The 19,095-nt window shown below is 45.7% G+C and overlaps 2 protein-coding genes across 2 annotated transcripts in view; both read left to right on the forward strand.

Moving 5' to 3' along the window:
- The window catches only part of LOC308686639 (F-box only protein 42-like), a 12,938-nt gene extending 4,218 nt beyond the window's left edge, over positions 1-8,720 (forward strand). The window contains exons 6-7 of the mRNA XM_081395078.1: positions 6,311-6,427; positions 7,150-8,720. Of these exons, the coding sequence (XP_081251204.1) occupies positions 6,311-6,427; positions 7,150-8,049 (1,017 nt within the window). The 3' untranslated portion in view covers positions 8,050-8,720. The remainder of the gene's footprint in view (positions 1-6,310; positions 6,428-7,149) is intronic.
- Positions 8,721-9,136: 416 nt separating this feature from the next.
- LOC308686640 (solute carrier family 25 member 34-like) lies at positions 9,137-18,446 on the forward strand. The gene is made up of 6 exons (XM_081395079.1): positions 9,137-9,155; positions 10,118-10,554; positions 15,703-15,768; positions 16,970-17,122; positions 17,275-17,409; positions 18,098-18,446. Exons 2-6 carry the CDS (start codon positions 10,423-10,425, stop codon positions 18,347-18,349), a joined length of 738 nt encoding a protein of 245 aa, XP_081251205.1. The 5' UTR covers positions 9,137-9,155; positions 10,118-10,422; the 3' UTR covers positions 18,350-18,446.
- The last annotated feature ends 649 nt before the right edge of the window (positions 18,447-19,095 follow it).

Raw genomic sequence — 19,095 nt, forward strand, 5'->3', positions numbered from 1 at the left:
ATAGCGCAGGAGGAGTATAGTGCAGGAGGAGTATAGTGCAGATAGCGCAGGAGGAGTATAGTGCAGGAGGAGTATAGTGCAGATAGCGCAGGAGGAGTATAGTGCAGGAGGAGTATAGTGCAGATAGCGCAGGAGGAGTATAGTGCAGGAGGAGTATAGTGCAGATAGCGCAGGAGGAGTATAGTGCAGGAGGAGTATAGTGCAGATAGCGCAGGAGGAGTATAGTGCAGGAGGAGTATAGTGCAGATAGCGCAGGAGGAGTATAGTGCAGGAGGAGTATAGTGCAGATAGCGCAGGAGGAGTATAGTGCAGGAGGAGTATAGTGCAGGAGGAGTATAGTGCAGATAGTGCAGGAGGAGTATAGTGCAGGAGGAGTATAGTGCAGGAGGAGTATAGTGCAGATAGTGCAGGAGGAGTATAGTGCAGGAGGAGTATAGTGCAGATAGTGCAGGAGGAGTATAGTGCAGTAGGAGTATAGTGCAGATAGCGCAGGAGGAGTATAGTGCAGGAGGAGTATAGTGCAGATAGTGCAGGAGGAGTATAGTGCAGGAGGAGTATAGTGCAGGAGGAGTATAGTGCAGATAGTGCAGGAGGAGTATAGTGCAGGAGGAGTATAGTGCAGATAGTGCAGGAGGAGTATAGTGCAGGAGGAGTATAGTGCAGATAGTGCAGGAGGAGTATAGTGCAGGAGGAGTATAGTGCAGATAGTGCAGGAGGAGTATAGTGCAGGAGGAGTATAGTGCAGGAGGAGTATAGTGCAGGAGGAGTATAGTGCAGGAGGAGTATAGTGCAGGAGGAGTATAGTGCAGGAGGAGTATAGTGCAGGAGGAGTATAGTGCAGGAGGAGTATGGAGGAGTATAGTGCAGATAGTGCAGGAGGAGTATAGTGCAGGAGGAGTATAGTGCAGATAGCGCAGGAGGAGTATAGTGCAGGAGGAGTATAGTGCAGATAGCGCAGGAGGAGTATAGTGCAGGAGGAGTATAGTGCAGATAGCGCAGGAGGAGTATAGTGCAGGAGGAGTATAGTGCAGATAGCGCAGGAGGAGTATAGTGCAGGAGGAGTATAGTGCAGATAGCGCAGGAGGAGTATAGTGCAGGAGGAGTATAGTGCAGATAGCGCAGGAGGAGTATAGTGCAGGAGGAGTATAGTGCAGATAGCGCAGGAGGAGTATAGTGCAGGAGGAGTATAGTGCAGATAGCGCAGGAGGAGTATAGTGCAGGAGGAGTATAGTGCAGATAGCGCAGGAGGAGTATAGTGCAGGAGGAGTATAGTGCAGATAGCGCAGGAGGAGTATAGTGCAGGAGGAGTATAGTGCAGGAGGAGTATAGTGCAGGAGGAGTATAGTGCAGGAGGAGTATAGTGCAGGAGGAGTATAGTGCAGGAGGAGTATAGTGCAGATAGTGCAGGAGGAGTATAGTGCAGGAGGAGTATAGTGCAGATAGTGCAGGAGGAGTATAGTGCAGGAGGAGTATAGTGCAGATAGTGCAGGAGGAGTATAGTGCAGGAGGAGTATGGTGCAGGAGGAGTATAGTGCAGATAGTGCAGGAGGAGTATAGTGCAGATAGTGCAGGAGGAGTATAGTGCAGATAGTGCAGGAGGAGTATGGTGCAGGAGGAGTATGGTGCAGGAGGAGTATGGTGCAGGAGGAGTATGGTGCAGGAGGAGTATGGTGCAGGAGGAGTATGGTGCAGGAGGAGTATGGTGCAGGAGGAGTATAGTGCAGGAGGAGGAGTATAGTGCAGGAGGAGTATAGTGCAGATAGTGCAGGAGGAGTATAGTGCAGGAGGAGTATAGTGCAGATAGTGCAGGAGGAGTATAGTGCAGGAGGAGTATGGTGCAGGAGGAGTATAGTGCAGATAGTGCAGGAGGAGTATAGTGCAGATAGTGCAGGAGGAGTATAGTGCAGATAGTGCAGGAGGAGTATGGTGCAGGAGGAGTATGGTGCAGGAGGAGTATGGTGCAGATAGCGCAGGAGGAGTATAGTGCAGGAGGAGTATAGTGCAGATAGCGCAGGAGGAGTATAGTGCAGGAGGAGTATAGTGCAGGAGGAGTATAGTGCAGATAGTGCAGGAGGAGTATAGTGCAGGAGGAGTATAGTGCAGGAGGAGTATAGTGCAGATAGTGCAGGAGGAGTATAGTGCAGGAGGAGTATAGTGCAGATAGTGCAGGAGGAGTATAGTGCAGTAGGAGTATAGTGCAGATAGCGCAGGAGGAGTATAGTGCAGGAGGAGTATAGTGCAGATAGTGCAGGAGGAGTATAGTGCAGGAGGAGTATAGTGCAGGAGGAGTATAGTGCAGATAGTGCAGGAGGAGTATAGTGCAGGAGGAGTATAGTGCAGATAGTGCAGGAGGAGTATAGTGCAGGAGGAGTATAGTGCAGATAGTGCAGGAGGAGTATAGTGCAGGAGGAGTATAGTGCAGATAGTGCAGGAGGAGTATAGTGCAGGAGGAGTATAGTGCAGGAGGAGTATAGTGCAGGAGGAGTATAGTGCAGGAGGAGTATAGTGCAGGAGGAGTATAGTGCAGGAGGAGTATAGTGCAGGAGGAGTATAGTGCAGGAGGAGTATGGAGGAGTATAGTGCAGATAGTGCAGGAGGAGTATAGTGCAGGAGGAGTATAGTGCAGATAGCGCAGGAGGAGTATAGTGCAGGAGGAGTATAGTGCAGATAGCGCAGGAGGAGTATAGTGCAGGAGGAGTATAGTGCAGATAGCGCAGGAGGAGTATAGTGCAGGAGGAGTATAGTGCAGATAGCGCAGGAGGAGTATAGTGCAGGAGGAGTATAGTGCAGATAGCGCAGGAGGAGTATAGTGCAGGAGGAGTATAGTGCAGATAGCGCAGGAGGAGTATAGTGCAGGAGGAGTATAGTGCAGATAGCGCAGGAGGAGTATAGTGCAGGAGGAGTATAGTGCAGATAGCGCAGGAGGAGTATAGTGCAGGAGGAGTATAGTGCAGATAGCGCAGGAGGAGTATAGTGCAGGAGGAGTATAGTGCAGATAGCGCAGGAGGAGTATAGTGCAGGAGGAGTATAGTGCAGGAGGAGTATAGTGCAGGAGGAGTATAGTGCAGGAGGAGTATAGTGCAGATAGTGCAGGAGGAGTATAGTGCAGGAGGAGTATAGTGCAGATAGTGCAGGAGGAGTATAGTGCAGGAGGAGTATAGTGCAGATAGTGCAGGAGGAGTATAGTGCAGGAGGAGTATGGTGCAGGAGGAGTATAGTGCAGATAGTGCAGGAGGAGTATAGTGCAGATAGTGCAGGAGGAGTATAGTGCAGATAGTGCAGGAGGAGTATGGTGCAGGAGGAGTATGGTGCAGGAGGAGTATGGTGCAGGAGGAGTATGGTGCAGGAGGAGTATGGTGCAGGAGGAGTATGGTGCAGGAGGAGTATGGTGCAGGAGGAGTATAGTGCAGGAGGAGGAGTATAGTGCAGGAGGAGTATAGTGCAGATAGTGCAGGAGGAGTATAGTGCAGGAGGAGTATAGTGCAGATAGTGCAGGAGGAGTATAGTGCAGGAGGAGTATGGTGCAGGAGGAGTATAGTGCAGATAGTGCAGGAGGAGTATAGTGCAGATAGTGCAGGAGGAGTATAGTGCAGATAGTGCAGGAGGAGTATGGTGCAGGAGGAGTATGGTGCAGGAGGAGTATGGTGCAGGAGGAGTATGGTGCAGGAGGAGTATGGTGCAGGAGGAGTATGGTGCAGGAGGAGTATGGTGCAGGAGGAGTATGGTGCAGGAGGAGTATGGTGCAGGAGGAGTATGGTGCAGGAGGAGTATGGTGCAGATAGTGCAGGAGGAGTATAGTGCAGGAGTATAGTGCAGGAGGAGTATAGTGCAGGAGGAGTAGTATAGTGCAGGAGGAGGAGGAGTATAGTGCAGGAGGAGGAGTATAGTGCAGGAGGAGGAGTATAGTGCAGGAGGAGGAGTATAGTGCAGGAGGAGTAGTATAGTGCAGGAGGAGTATAGTGCAGGAGGAGTATAGTGCAGGAGGAGTATAGTGCAGATAGTGCAGGAGGAGTATAGTGCAGGAGGAGTATAGTGCAGATAGTGCAGGAGGAGTATAGTGCAGATAGTGCAGGAGGAGTATAGTGCAGATAGTGCAGGAGGAGTATAGTGCAGGAGGAGTATAGTGCAGGAGGAGTATAGTGCAGGAGGAGTATAGTGCAGATAGTGCAGGAGGAGTATAGTGCAGGAGGAGTATAGTGCAGGAGGAGTATAGTGCAGGAGGAGTATAGTGCAGGAGGAGTATAGTGCAGATAGTGCAGGAGGAGTATAGTGCAGGAGTATAGTGCAGGAGGAGTATAGTGCAGGAGGAGTATAGTGCAGATAGTGCAGGAGGAGTATAGTGCAGGAGGAGTATAGTGCAGGAGGAGTATAGTGCAGGAGGAGTATAGTGAGTATAGTGCAGGAGGAGTATAGTGCAGGAGGAGTATAGTGCAGATAGTGCAGGAGGAGTATAGTGCAGGAGGAGTATAGTGCAGGAGGAGTATAGTGCAGGAGTATAGTGCAGGAGGAGTATAGTGCAGGAGGAGTATAGTGCAGGAGGAGTATAGTGCAGGAGGAGTATAGTGCAGGAGGAGTATAGTGCAGGAGGAGTATAGTGCAGGAGTATAGTGCAGATAGTGCAGGAGGAGTATAGTGCAGGAGGAGTATAGTGCAGGAGTATAGTGCAGATAGTGCAGGAGTAGTATAGTGCAGGAGGAGTATAGTGCAGGAGGAGTATAGTGCAGGAGGAGTATAGTGCAGGAGGAGTATAGTGCAGATAGTGCAGGAGGAGTATAGTGCAGGAGGAGTATAGTGCAGATAGTGCAGGAGGAGTATAGTGCAGGAGGAGTATAGTGCAGGAGGAGTATAGTGCAGGAGGAGTATAGTGCAGGAGGAGTATAGTGCAGGAGGAGTATAGTGCAGGAGGAGTATAGTGCAGGAGGAGTATAGTGCAGGAGGAGTATAGTGCAGATAGTGCAGGAGGAGGAGTATAGTGCAGGAGGAGGAGTATAGTGCAGGAGGAGGAGTATAGTGCAGGATAGTGCAGGAGGAGGAGTATAGTGCAGGAGGAGTAGTATAGTGCAGGAGGAGTATAGTGCAGGAGGAGTATAGTGCAGGAGGAGTATAGTGCAGGAGGAGTATAGTGCAGGAGGAGTATAGTGCAGGAGGAGTATAGTGCATAGTGCAGGAGGAGTATAGTGCATAGTGCAGGAGGAGTATAGTGCAGGAGGAGTATAGTGCATAGTGCAGGAGGAGTATAGTGCAGGTGCAGGAGGAGTATAGTGCAGGTGCAGGAGGAGTATAGTGCAGGAGGAGTATAGTGCAGGAGGAGTATAGTGCAGGAGGAGTATAGTGCAGGAGGAGTATAGTGCAGATAGTGCAGGAGGAGTATAGTGCAGATAGTGCAGGAGGAGTATAGTGCAGATAGTGCAGGAGGAGTATAGTGCAGATAGTGCAGGAGGAGTATAGTGCAGGAGGAGGAGTATAGTGCAGGAGGAGTATAGTGCAGGAGGAGTATAGTGCATAGTGCAGGAGGAGTATAGTGCAGGAGGAGTATAGTGCATAGTGCAGGAGGAGTATAGTGCAGGAGGAGTATAGTGCAGGAGGAGTATAGTGCAGGAGGAGTATAGTGCAGATAGTGCAGGAGGAGTATAGTGCAGGAGGAGTAGTATAGTGCAGATAGTGCAGGAGGAGTAGTATAGTGCAGATAGTGCAGGAGGAGTAGTATAGTGCAGGAGGAGTAGTATAGTGCAGATAGTGCAGGAGGAGTAGTATAGTGCAGATAGTGCAGGAGGAGTAGTATAGTGCAGATAGTGCAGGAGGAGTAGTATAGTGCAGATAGTGCAGGAGGAGTAGTATAGTGCAGATAGTGCAGGAGGAGTAGTATAGTGCAGGAGGAGTAGTATAGTGCAGATAGTGCAGGAGGAGTATAGTGCAGATAGTGCAGGAGGAGTAGTATAGTGCAGGAGGTGTCGGACATGAAGATCTTGGGCTGAAAAACCCCAAATTGACAAGAAATTATTTACTGAGAGGGATAGTTCACCCAAAAATGAAAATTAGCTTATGATTTACTCTCCCTCAAGTCATCCTAGGTGTTTATGACACTCTTCTCTCAGATGAACACAATCAGAGTTATATTAGAAATGTCCTGGCTCTTCCAAGCTTTATAATGGCAGTGAATGGCCGTTTCTGTTTTGAAGTCCATAAAAGTGCATCTATCCTACTATCCCTGTAATACTGCCATCGGATAAGTGCTTATTAAACGTCTGTTTCACTCACTGAAGAGAGACTGTGTGTGTGTGTGTGTGTGTGTGTGTGTGTGTGTGTGCAGCTGCTGAAGGACGCCTGGCTGCTGCACATGAGCGCCTCCAGCTGGACGTGGCAGCAGCTGCGGGTGGAGAACGAGGATCACGGCGCTCCGGAGCTCTGGTGCCATCCGGCCTGCAAGGTGCCGTCCCTCTCTTACACTACACTCTCTTACACTACACACTACACTACACACTACATTACACTACACACTCTCTTACACTACACTCTCTTACACACTGCAGATCACACTCACACCCGCCAGTTCAGTTTAAATGAGCTTTATTGGCATGTCTGTGAGCGATACCCCAATATTGCCAGAGCAATAGACACATACAAACATACAGATAAATAAAAGGGTTAAAGTGAAGTGGTTTTGGTCTATAAAGCTGATGTTGCCCTTTATGACGACTGTGAGGGGGTGAGTTATTAATAACTCATCCGTTTAAATTATATTAAGCCTTAAAGTTCTGCATAATTAAGGGTGTGGCTACTTGAGTGACAGGTGGATTGCCATTGATGTCACTACTAGCCATTTGTCTGCTAGCGTTAGCATCAGGTCACCTCAGCTTATCCGCCTTGCTGCATATTTTCGTTTATCTGGGAGTGCCAAGATGGCGACGGTCGGCTCCGCCCACTTTGGGCTTCAGAAACACTACGAGTGACGTCACGCTCTATGGTCCATATACATAAATATATCACAAATAACAAGTAAATACAGAGAGCATGTAGATAAAAAAACATGTTTTATATTCAAACCTGTCCCTCCCTCTCTCTCTCTCTTTCTCTCTCTCTCTCTCTCTCTCTCTCTCTCTCTCTCCCTCTCTCTCTCTCTCTCTCTCTCTCTCTCTCTCTCTCTCTCAGGTGGGTCAGTGTGTGGTGGTGTTCTCTCAAGCTCCGTCGGGTCGAGCTCCTCTCAGCCCGAGTCTGAACTCTCGGCCGTCCCCTATCAGCTCCACTCCTGCTCCTCTGGGCCCGGACCCGTCCTCACAGCGCTCCCAGTCCCCGGTGCGTAGCGGCGCGGCAGGGGTGGTTCTGGGCGCGGTCGAGGAGGCTCCGTGTGTAAACGGGCGCTGGGGAACTCTACGGCCAAGAGCGTCGGCGCGACCACGGGACGGGAGTCCGTCGCCCTCGCGAGGTCCCGATAGCCCTCCGCTACTCAACGGCTCGTCTCCTTCGCCGCGCACTAGCCCAGCAGCGGTGTCTCCACCCACGCGACCCGCGGACTACAGCTGGGACGGTGACCCGCTCGGCGCTAATGGGTTACACACGCCTCCACACACCCCGCCGGGAGCCGTTTCTCCCGCCGCCCTGCGCCGCGGCCTGGAGGCCGTTAAAGCCTCGTCCTCCTCATCCTCATCATCGCAACCCCAGCCTAGCGCCTCCGCCGTGACTCCGCCCACCTCCTCCAGCCCACCACAGGCTGACGCCCACTCACTCCCGCCCATTGCCCGCCGGCTCGCACACCACCCGCCGCAGAGCCTCAACGTGGGCAAGCCGCTGTACCAGTCGCTCAACTGCAAACCCATGCAGATGTACCTGCTGGACGTGTCGCGTGCCAAGGCGGAGGGCGTGGTGTCGTGGAAGGTGTACGGCAGCGGTGGAGCTGCTAGCGCGGTCACGGGGCCGCCGGAGACTAGCCTGCACACGGTGGTTCAGGGCCGCGGGGAGCTTATTATCTTCGGTGGACTCATGGACAAAAAGCAGAACGTCAAATATTACCCCAAAACCAACGCCTTGTACTTCGTCCGCGCCAAGAGGTAATGGAGGAGTGCTAGCCACTAGCCGCCGCGACACGACGGGAACGACTGCTGCCCTTACACTAATTTACCTTAAAATACTGCTCAACTCATATAAAGGACACTCAAACATAGTTGTTGTTTCAATTTATGAGTGAATGAATGATGTTTTTGCTATGTGCTCTGCGTGTGTGTGCGCGTGCGTGCGTGTGTGTGAGAGATCTAGAAGGGAGTGTGTTATTGTTTCTGTCGCATTTCACCCTCAGAAACGCCGATCTGACTGAAGGAAACACGATTGTAGGATGAACTGATGAATTGGACCTTTTTTACCGCTCTTTCAGCCTGCATTGTTTACATTAAACGTGTGTGTGTAAGAGAGAGAGTGTGTGTGTGTGTGTGTGTGTGTGTGTGTGTGTGTGTGTGCTGTGGAGGGAATGAGACCGTGGATTGTAAACGGAAATAAAGAAAGTTCTCCATGTCTTAATTCTCTGATATAATGTGGCGTGCGTTTCTACGATCTTTACTAAAATAACGGAATAAAGCTGTGCGGTCACGTGTGACGTCACATGATCATCGTCTCCATTCCGTCCTGCTACAAACACACTCAATTATACATGTCATAATTACTGTGGTTTAAAAACGGCTCCTTCAGCTTCTATTTTCTTTCAATTGCCTTAAGCTGAAACAGCTCAACCCTGACATTAAATCACAGAGAACATTATTGCTATAATTTAACATATTCCTCACAGTTGATCTTATGTACAGCGCTTTGAGTACCTAGGCTAGAAAAGCGCTATATGTAACGAATTAATAATGTATTTATATATGCGTTAGTGTGTGTGTGTGTGTGTGTGTGTGATTGCTGCAGTTTATGCCCATTGTTTGTTCTGTTTTTGGCTGAAGAATGTGAGTTTAACATCCTCAGCGGGACTTTAGACAGGATTTCACCTTTAACCCATTTAAATTTATTCTGTGTTGCTGCGACGCCATTGGCTGTCCACCGGGGAGGCTGTGAGGCGGAGGAGAAGCTGTGCGCTGATTGGTCAGGCAGGAGCAGTGGGCGGGGCGTTCGGGAAGTGCTTCGTGTTTACGCGTGTGTGTGAATCACAAACAGGAACGCGAGCGAACTCGGTAAGACGCTTTCATACTGAGACAATACTCGTGTAAAGTTTATCGTGCAGCTGAATTGTTTGTATATAGTATACACTGCTGTTCAAAGTTTATGATCGTTTTTAAAATAAGTGTGCTGCACCAAGGCTGCATTTTACACACAAAAAACAGTAATATTATGAAATATTATTACAATTTAAAATGTGTTCTCTATGTGAATATATAGTAAAGTGTAATTTATTCATGTGATCAAAGCTGAATTTTCAGCATCATTACTCCAGTCTTCAGTGTCACATGATCCTTCTAATATAATGATTTGATGATCAAGGTACATTTCTGAATATTATCAGTGTTGAAAAGAGTTATTTACATTTTTATTTCAGGATTCTTTGATGAATAGAAAGTAAAAAAAACAGCATTTATTTGAAATAGATTCTTTTGTAACATTATAAATGTCTTTACTGTCACTTTTGATCAATTCAACTCATCCTTGATGAATAAAAAGTATTGATTTATTTAATTTCTTTCCCCCAAAAAATTAAATACAAATTCTTACTGACCGCAAACCTTTGAACGGTAGTGTTTAATGTTACAAAAGATTATATTTCAGTTTAATGCTGTTCTTTTGAAATTCCTATTATACTTTCAATCCAAAACTTTGTAACGTCAATGTATATTTGTGCTTAAAGGATTAAAACATGCTTTGATGATTTCGCTAATATGCAAGGTTTATGAATATGCAAATCACGTGATAAACTGATGTTTAACAGTTCAACACAGAGCATTGAGGTTGTCTATATGGGACATCTATATGGGTTTAAACAGTTCAACAGAGCATGATTTGTCATGTATTAAATTGATGAATGATTGCAGTGACCAGGAACTTTGTTGCAGATCTGAATCCGGACTTGATTTCTCAGAAACATGCTAATGCAGTAAATGTCACACACATGAATATGACGAGATAACCGGCGCCCCAGCAGGATCTTCGGTGTCTCCTGGCTCCAGACATGCCTGTGACGCGGCTCCTGACCCCCCCGCCCCCGGGCGCCTGTGGCCCCCACTGGACTTTAGCCTGGGCGCGCTGGCGTGCTGCGGGGCGTGTGTGTTCACCAACCCGCTGGAGGTGGTGAAGACCCGTCTGCAGCTGCAGGGCGAGCTGAGGGCCCGCGGCTCCTACCAGCGGCTCTACCGCGGGGTCCTGCAGGCGCTGTGGCTCGTGGGCCGCACGGACGGGGTCCGGGGCCTGCAGAAGGGGCTCACGGCGGCGCTGCTGTACCAGGGCCTGATGAACGGTGTCCGGCTCGGGTTCTACTCCTACACGCAGGCGTCGGGACTCACCAACGGCCCCGGGGGGAGTCTGATCGCAGGGGCCGCGGCTGGAGCTCTGGGGGCCTTCGTCGCCTCGCCCGCGTATCTGGTAGGAGACTCGCGTCGCATCTTTACTGTTGGTGGTCAGTATTGCGTTAGTTACCTTTTAGAAAAGTAATGCGTTACTTTTTAGAAGAGTATTGCGTTGGTTACTTTTAGAAAAGTAATGCGTTACTTAGTTACTTTTTAGAAGAGTATTGCGTTAGTTACTTTTAGAAAAGTATTGCGTTACTTAGTTACTTTTTAGAAGAGTATTGCGTTAGTTACTTTTAGAAAAGTAATGCGTTACTTAGTTACTTTTTAGAAGAGTATTGCGTTTAGTTACTTTTAGAAAAGTATTGCGTTACTTAGTTACTTTTTAGAAGAGTATTGCGTTAGTTACTTTTAGAAAAGTATTGCGTTACTTAGTTACTTTTTAGAAGAGTATTGCGTTGGTTACTTTTAGAAAAGTAATGCGTTACTTAGTTACTTTTTAGAAGAGTATTGCGTTAGTTACTTTTAGAAAAGTAATGCGTTACTTAGTTACTTTTTAGAAGAGTATTGCGTTAGTTACTTTTAGAAAAGTATTGCGTTACTTAGTTACTTTTTAGAAGAGTATTGCGTTGGTTACTTTTAGAAAAGTAATGCGTTACTTAGTTACTTGTTTACAGGAGCGTGTGTTTACAGGAGCGTGTGTTTACAGTGATGCGTGTGTTTACAGGAGCGTGTGTTTACAGTGATGCGTGTGTTTACAGGAGCGTGTGTTTACAGTGATGCGTGTGTTTACAGGAGCGTGTGTTTACAGTGATGCGTGTGTTTACAGGAGCGTGTGTTTACAGGAGCGTGTGTTTACAGTGATGCGTGTGTTTACAGGAGCGTGTGTTTACAGTGATGCGTGTGTTTACAGGAGCGTGTGTTTACAGTGATGCGTGTGTTTACAGGAGCGTGTGTTTACAGTGATGCGTGTGTTTACAGGAGCGTGTGTTTACAGTGATGCGTGTGTTTACAGGAGCGTGTGTTTACAGTGATGCGTGTGTTTACAGGAGCGTGTGTTTACAGTGATGCGTGTGTTTACAGGAGCGTGTGTTTACAGGAGCGTGTGTTTACAGTGATGCGTGTGTTTACAGGAGCGTGTGTTTACAGTGATGCGTGTGTTTACAGGAGCGTGTGTTTACAGTGATGCGTGTGTTTACAGGAGCGTGTGTTTACAGTGATGCGTGTGTTTACAGGAGCGTGTGTTTACAGGAGCGTGTGTTTACAGTGATGCGTGTGTTTACAGGAGCGTGTGTTTATAGTGATGCGTGTGTTTACACGAGCGTGTGTTTACAGGAACGTGTGTTTACAGTGATGCGTGTGTTTACAGGAGCGTGTGTTTACAGTGATGCGTGTGTTTACAGTGATGCGTGTGTTTACAGGAGCGTGTGTTTAAAAAAAGTATTGCGTTACTTAGTTACTTTTTAGAAGAGTATTGCGTTGGTTACTTTTAGAAAAGTAATGCGTTACTTAGTTACTTTTTAGAAGAGTATTGCGTTAGTTACTTTTAGAAAAGTATTGCGTTACTTAGTTACTTTTTAGAAGAGTATTGCGTTAGTTACTTTTAGAAAAGTATTGCGTTAGTTACTTTTTAGAAGAGTATTGCGTTAGTTACTTTTAGAAAAGTATTGCGTTACTTAGTTACTTTTTAGAAGAGTATTGCGTTAGTTACTTTTAGAAAAGTATTGCGTTACTTAGTTACTTTTTAGAAGAGTATTGCGTTAGTTACTTTTAGAAAAGTAATGCGTTACTTAGTTACTTTTTAGAAGAGTATTGCGTTAGTTACTTTTTAGAAGAGTATTGCGTTGGTTACTTTTAGAAAAGTAATGCGTTACTTAGTTACTTTTTAGAAGAGTATTGCGTTAGTTACTTTTAGAAAAGTATTGCGTTAGTTACTTTTTAGAAGAGTATTGCGTTAGTTACTTTTAGAAAAGTATTGCGTTACTTAGTTACTTTTTAGAAGAGTATTGCGTTAGTTACTTTTAGAAAAGTATTGCGTTACTTGGTTACTTTTTAGAAGAGTATTGCGTTAGTTACTTTTAGAAAAGTATTGCGTTACTTAGTTACTTTTTAGAAGAGTATTGCGTTACTTGGTTACTTTTTAGAAGAGTATTGCGTTAGTTACTTTTAGAAAAGTATTGCGTTACTTGGTTACTTTTTAGAAGAGTATTGTGTTAGTTACTTTTAGAAAAGTATTGCGTTACTTGGTTACTTTTTAGAAGAGTATTGCGTTAGTTACTTTTAGAAAAGTATTGCGTTACTTAGTTACTTTTTAGAAGAGTATTGCGTTAGTTACTTTTAGAAAAGTAATGCGTTACTTGGTTACTTTTTAGAAGAGTATTGCGTTAGTTACTTTTAGAAAAGTAATGCGTTAGTTACTTTTTAGAAGAGTATTGCGTTACTTAGTTACTTTTGCGTTACTTTTTTCCACCTGGGCTGGGCTTGTTTTTTTTATAACAAAGAAGTGCTATTTTTGGGCAAATGTAAAGACCCTTTCACACTAAAAGTGAAATAATAAGCCTCAGGCTGAAGGAAATGCAGATTCACTCCTGTACAGTAGAGGGCGCCGCTCAAACAAACCTTACAACTGCTGCCGTTCTGGATAACAGAAGAATAGATGCAGGAGAAAAAAGTTTAACACACACTTTACCTATAAAAACATATTGGCATATGGTTTCACTGAATCATCGAAGGTCAGAGGCGAGTACATCAGTCAATAAAGTGAGATTAAATGCATAAAAATGTATGTTTTTTTAACATATTTAGGTATTGGAGGTTTGAATGGTATTCTGACTCTGCATTTCACTGATTTTATTCATTTTGAGGAATATTGAATTATTTTTTTTGTGCAAGTGAGATGAGTAAATGCTCACATTTAGTCTAGAACTACAATAACCATCATGTTTACCGTCTTTAACCGACTCATCTTTAGGAACAATCTGTCAGTAACTCGAGCTGTTGTGTATATGTGAGTCACACACACACACACACACACACACACACACACACACACACACACAGTGTTGACAGTAAGGCATCCAGAGACGGGCTCAGATATCAGGAAGGCAGAGGAAGTGAAAGATGAGTGTTTACTCCAGACTCGGAGTCGGCGTGTTTACAGGAGCGTGTGTTTACAGGAGCGTGTGTTTACAGTGATGCGTGTGTTTACAGGAGCGTGTGTTTACAGGAGCGTGTGTTTACAGGAGCGTGTGTTTACAGGAGCGTGTGTTTACAGTGATGCGTGTGTTTACAGGAGCGTGTGTTTACAGGAGCGTGTGTTTACAGTGATGCGTGTGTTTACAGGAGCGTGTGTTTACAGTGATGCGTGTGTTTACAGGAGCGTGTGTTTACAGTGATGCGTGTGTTTACAGGAGCGTGTGTTTACAGTGATGCGTGTGTTTACAGGAGCGTGTGTTTACAGGAGCGTGTGTTTACAGTGATGCGTGTGTTTACAGGAGCGTGTGTTTACAGTGATGCGTGTGTTTACAGGAGCGTGTGTTTACAGTGATGCGTGTGTTTACAGGAGCGTGTGTTTACAGTGATGCGTGTGTTTACAGGAGCGTGTGTTTACAGTGATGCGTGTGTTTACAGGAGCGTGTGTTTACAGTGATGCGTGTGTTTACAGGAGCGTGTGTTTACAGGAGCGTGTGTTTACAGTGATGCGTGTGTTTACAGGAGCGTGTGTTTACAGTGATGCGTGTGTTTACAGGAGCGTGTGTTTACAGTGATGCGTGTGTTTACAGGAGCGTGTGTTTACAGTGATGCGTGTGTTTACAGGAGCGTGTGTTTACAGGAGCGTGTGTTTACAGTGATGCGTGTGTTTACAGGAGCGTGTGTTTATAGTGATGCGTGTGTTTACACGAGCGTGTGTTTACAGGAACGTGTGTTTACAGTGATGCGTGTGTTTACAGGAGCGTGTGTTTACAGTGATGCGTGTGTTTACAGTGATGCGTGTGTTTACAGGAGCGTGTGTTTATAGTGATGCGTGTGTTTACACGAGCGTGTGTTTACAGTGATGCGTGTGTTTACAGTGATGCGTGTGTTTACAGGAGCGCGTGTTTACAGTGATGCGTGTGTTTACAGTGATGCGTGTGTTTACAGTGATGCGTGTGTTTACAGGAGCGTGTGTTTACAGTGATGCGTGTGTTTACAGTGATGCGTGTGTTTACAGTGATGCGTGTGTTTACAGGAGCGTGTGTTTACAGTGATGCGTGTGTTTACAGGAGCGTGTGTTTACAGTGATGCGTGTGTTTACAGTGATGCGTGTGTTTACAGGAGCGTGTGTTTACAGTGATGCGTGTGTTTACAGGAGCGTGTGTTTACAGTGATGCGTGTGTTTACAGGAGCGTGTGTTTACAGTGATGCGTGTGTTTACAGGAGCGTGTGTTTACAGGAGCGTGTGTTTACAGTGATGCGTGTGTTTACAGGAGCGTGTGTTTACAGGAGCGTGTGTTTACAGTGATGCGTGTGTTTACAGGAGCGTGTGTTTACAGTGATGCGTGTGTTTACAGGAGCGTGTGTTTACAGTGATGCGTGTGTTTACAGGAGCGTGTGTTTACAGTGATGCGTGTGTTTACAGGAGCGTGTGTTTACACTGATGCGTGTGTTTACAGGAGCGTGTGTTTACAGGAGCGTGTGTTTACAGGAGCGTGTGTTTACAGTGATGCGTGTGTTTACAGGAGCGTGTGTTTACAGGAGCGTGTGTTTACAGGAGCGTGTGTTTACAGTGATGCGTGTGTTTACAGGAGCGTGTGTTTACAGGAGCGTGTGTTTACAGTGATGCGTGTGTTTACAGGAGCGTGTGTTTACAGTGATGCGTGTGTTTACAGGAGCGTGTGTTTACAGTGATGCGTGTGTTTACAGGAGCGTGTGTTTACAGTGATGCGTGTGTTTACAGGAGCGTGTGTTTACAGTGATGCGTGTGTTTACAGGAGCGTGTGTTTACAGTGATGCGTGTGTTTACAGGAGCGTGTGTTTACAGGAGCGTGTGTTTACAGTGATGCGTGTGTTTACAGGAGCGTGTGTTTACAGTGATGCGTGTGTTTACAGGAGCGTGTGTTTACAGTGATGCGTGTGTTTACAGGAGCGTGTGTTTACAGTGATGCGTGTGTTTACAGGAGCGTGTGTTTACAGTGATGCGTGTGTTTACAGGAGCGTGATGTATTTCCTGTGTGTATCTCTACAGGTAAAAACACACCTGCAGGCGCAGACGGCGGCGGCCATCGCTGTCGGACACCAGCACAACCATCAGGTACAGGATCTGCAGTGCCAGTCACATGACCCACTGTGTGTGTGTGTGTGTGTGTGTGTGTGTGTGTGTGTGTGTGTGTGTATGTGTGTGTGTGTCGACACACCTCTCACTGTTTTGCACTGGCAGCCAATCAGAGTCCAGCACACAGAGGCGTGTGAACGAACACAGCGTCACATGATACAGCTGAACTCTGACCAGATCTTTATCAGCCAATCACAGATCAGAGTTTATTTGAGTTTATATGAGGATATATGAATATATTTGAGATTAAATGAGTACCGGTATGTGTATATTTGAGTTTGAGTATATTCAAGTTTATATAAGTATATTTGAGATTATATGAGTTTATATTTGAGTATTTGTTTATGAGTATATTTGACAGTATTAGTGAGAGTGATTCTGATTGGTCCTCCTCAGAGCGTGTCTGACAGTATTAGTGAGAGTGATTCTGATTGGTCCTCCTCAGAGTGTGTCTGACAGTATTAGTGAGAGTGATTCTGATTGGTCCTCCTCAGAGTGTGTCTGACAGTATTAGTGAGAGTGATTCTGATTGGTCCTCCTCAGAGTGTGTCTGACAGTATTAGTGAGAGTGATTCTGATTGGTCCTCCTCAGAGTGTGTCTGACAGTATTAGTGAGAGTGATTCTGATTGGTCCTCCTCAGAGCGTGTCTGACAGTATTAGTGAGAGTGATTCTGATTGGTCCTCCTCAGAGTGTGTCTGACAGTATTAGTGAGAGTGATTCTGATTGGTCCTCCTCAGAGTGTGTCTGACAGTATTAGTGAGAGTGATTCTGATTGGTCCTCCTCAGAGCGTGTCTGACAGTATTAGTGAGAGTGATTCTGATTGGTCCTCCTCAGAGTGTGTCTGACAGTATTAGTGAGAGTGATTCTGATTGGTCCTCCTCAGAGTGTGTCTGACAGTATTAGTGAGAGTGATTCTGATTGGTCCTCCTCAGAGTGTGTCTGACAGTATTAGTGAGAGTGATTCTGATTGGTCCTCCTCAGAGTGTGTCTGACAGTATTAGTGAGAGTGATTCTGATTGGTCCTCCTCAGAGTGTGTCTGACAGTATTAGTGAGAGTGATTCTGATTGGTCCTCCTCAGAGTGTGTCTGACAGTATTAGTGAGAGTGATTCTGATTGGTCCTCCTCAGAGTGTGTCTGACAGTATTAGTGAGAGTGATTCTGATTGGTCCTCCTCAGAGCGTGTCGAGCGCGCTCCTGTCCATCTACCGGCGCGAGGGCGTGACGGGTCTGTGGCGGGGGGTGAACGGGGCCGTGCCGAGGGTCATGGTGGGGTCAGCGGCTCAACTCTCCACATTCAGCTCGGCTAAAGACTGGGTCACACGCGCACAGGTCAGCACACACACATCGTCATGTGTACATCATTATGACTTTTGATATTAAAAACCTCTTTCTAATAGTGTGTGTCTCCTTCAGCTGGAGGGTTAGGCTTCATGTAAACTAGAGCTAGTGAGACTGGTGAAGTGTGTGAATGTGTGTTTCAGTGGTTCAGTCCTCACAGTGCCCTCATCGCGCTCATCGCCGCCATGATTAGCGGAGTCGCCGTGTCCATCACCATGACGCCGTTTGATGTCATCAGCACGCGACTGTACAACCAACCAGTGGACGAGTTTAAAAGGGTAAAACACTTTCTTCATTCACCAAGATTATATATAATAATATTAATTTCAGTGTTGGGGTAACTCAGATTACTTTTTCAAGTAACTAGTAAAGTAACACATTACTTTTAAAATTTACAACAAAATATCTGAGTTACTTTTTCCTCATGTTGAGACAAATCGAAGTGCAGAGGCGTTGTGTGTGTGTGTGAGTGTGTGTGTGTGTGTGTGTGTGTGTAAACATGATGGTTATTGTAGTTCTAGACTAAATGTGAGCATTTACTCATCTCACTTGCACAAAAAAAATTATTAAATATTCCTCAAAATGAATATGCAGAATCAGAATACCATGCAAACCTCCAATAACTGAATATATTAAATAAAACATAGATTTTTATGCATTTTAATCTCACTTTATAGATCAATTTGCATTTCCTTCAGCCTGGGGCTTATTTTTCTACTTTTGGTGTGAAAGGGTCTTTACATTTGCCCAAAAATATAACTTTTTTTATATATAAAAAAAAAAGTAACGCAAAAATAACATAACAAATACATTTTCTAAAAAAGACACTAAGTAAAGCAATTAGTGACTTTTTAAGGGAGTAACACAATACTGTAATGCATTACTTTTCAAAGTAACGTTCCCCATCTCTGATTAATGTACAGTACGGTGTGTGTGTGTGTGTGTGTGTGTGTGTGTGTCTCTCAGGGCCGGCTGTACAGCGGGTTTGTGGACTGCCTGATGAAGGTCTGCGCCACAGAGGGGATTGTGGGTCTGTATAAAGGAATGATGCCGGTGTTTGTGCGTCTGGCTCCTCATACGGTTCTCAGTATGCTCATCTGGGACGTCCTGAGACAGCGAGCGCTGCTGTACACACACAGAAGAGATTCCCCGTACACGAACACTCACTCCAGAGATGATGCTGAACGCTTGTGTGTGTTAGCGGCACGCCGGACCTGACCCAGTTGGGTTTTACCTCACCAGTGTGTCTTATTTCCAATAACTAAAGACTCTTTGTGTTTTTAATATGTGATGATTAAAGTTTTTACTGACTGACTCTCTGTGATTATTAGTGCAGCTTCAGAACACATAACAACACCAGTGTCTTAGTTCAAGCCTGTTTTTTTCTGACAAACCTTTTTTTAATCTAAAATACCCCCCCCACCCCCCATTTTAATTGTTTTTCATTTAAAATGATTTATTTGTTTTATTTTTGCATTTTTATGATTTCATTTATAAATAGCTTTTCATCAACTCGCGATCTCTGCCCTGCAGTTTCGGAAACACTGTGTTTAAAATATGCCAAAAGAAACTTTTAGGCATTATATGTTTATAAACTACAATGTTTCTCTTTTATGTATAAATGGATCAAATATCGCTGGTTTCCCCTAAATCCCACCGCGTTCTGCTGTCTGAGGGTAAAACTGTGTAAATGGATCACGTGACCCGCGCTCGTGTCACACTCGGTCACACTACACGCGCGCGCCTCTCATCGTGTCCTCTGCAGTTCTATCGTTTTATGTTCATGAGTTCTGTGGTTATTATTTTATGGTGCTCTGCTGTTTTCCAGCAGGTGGCGCTGCATGATGAGTTACTGTGATGGTGTTCTCTCAGTCTTTGAGATGTTGAAGTTCACTTACTCTCTTCCTTTTCTTCTAGTTTTATCGTGAGACACCAGTAATCATCATCAGCAGATCTGAGAAGAA

Source organism: Scardinius erythrophthalmus, assembly GCF_964197995.2.
Source record: "Scardinius erythrophthalmus genome assembly, contig: HAP1_SCAFFOLD_561, whole genome shotgun sequence".
Classification (NCBI taxonomy): Eukaryota; Metazoa; Chordata; class Actinopteri; order Cypriniformes; family Leuciscidae; genus Scardinius; species Scardinius erythrophthalmus.

Coding starts and splice junctions, on each gene's coding strand:
- LOC308686640 (XM_081395079.1), top strand. CDS start 10,423: ATGAACGGTGTCCGGCTCGGGTTCTACTCCTACACGCAGGCGTCGGGA. Junction 10,555..15,702: donor TCGCCTCGCCCGCGTATCTG/GTAGGAGACTCG, acceptor GTATCTCTACAG/GTAAAAACACACCTGCAGGC. Junction 17,410..18,097: donor CAGTGGACGAGTTTAAAAGG/GTAAAACACTTT, acceptor TGTGTCTCTCAG/GGCCGGCTGTACAGCGGGTT.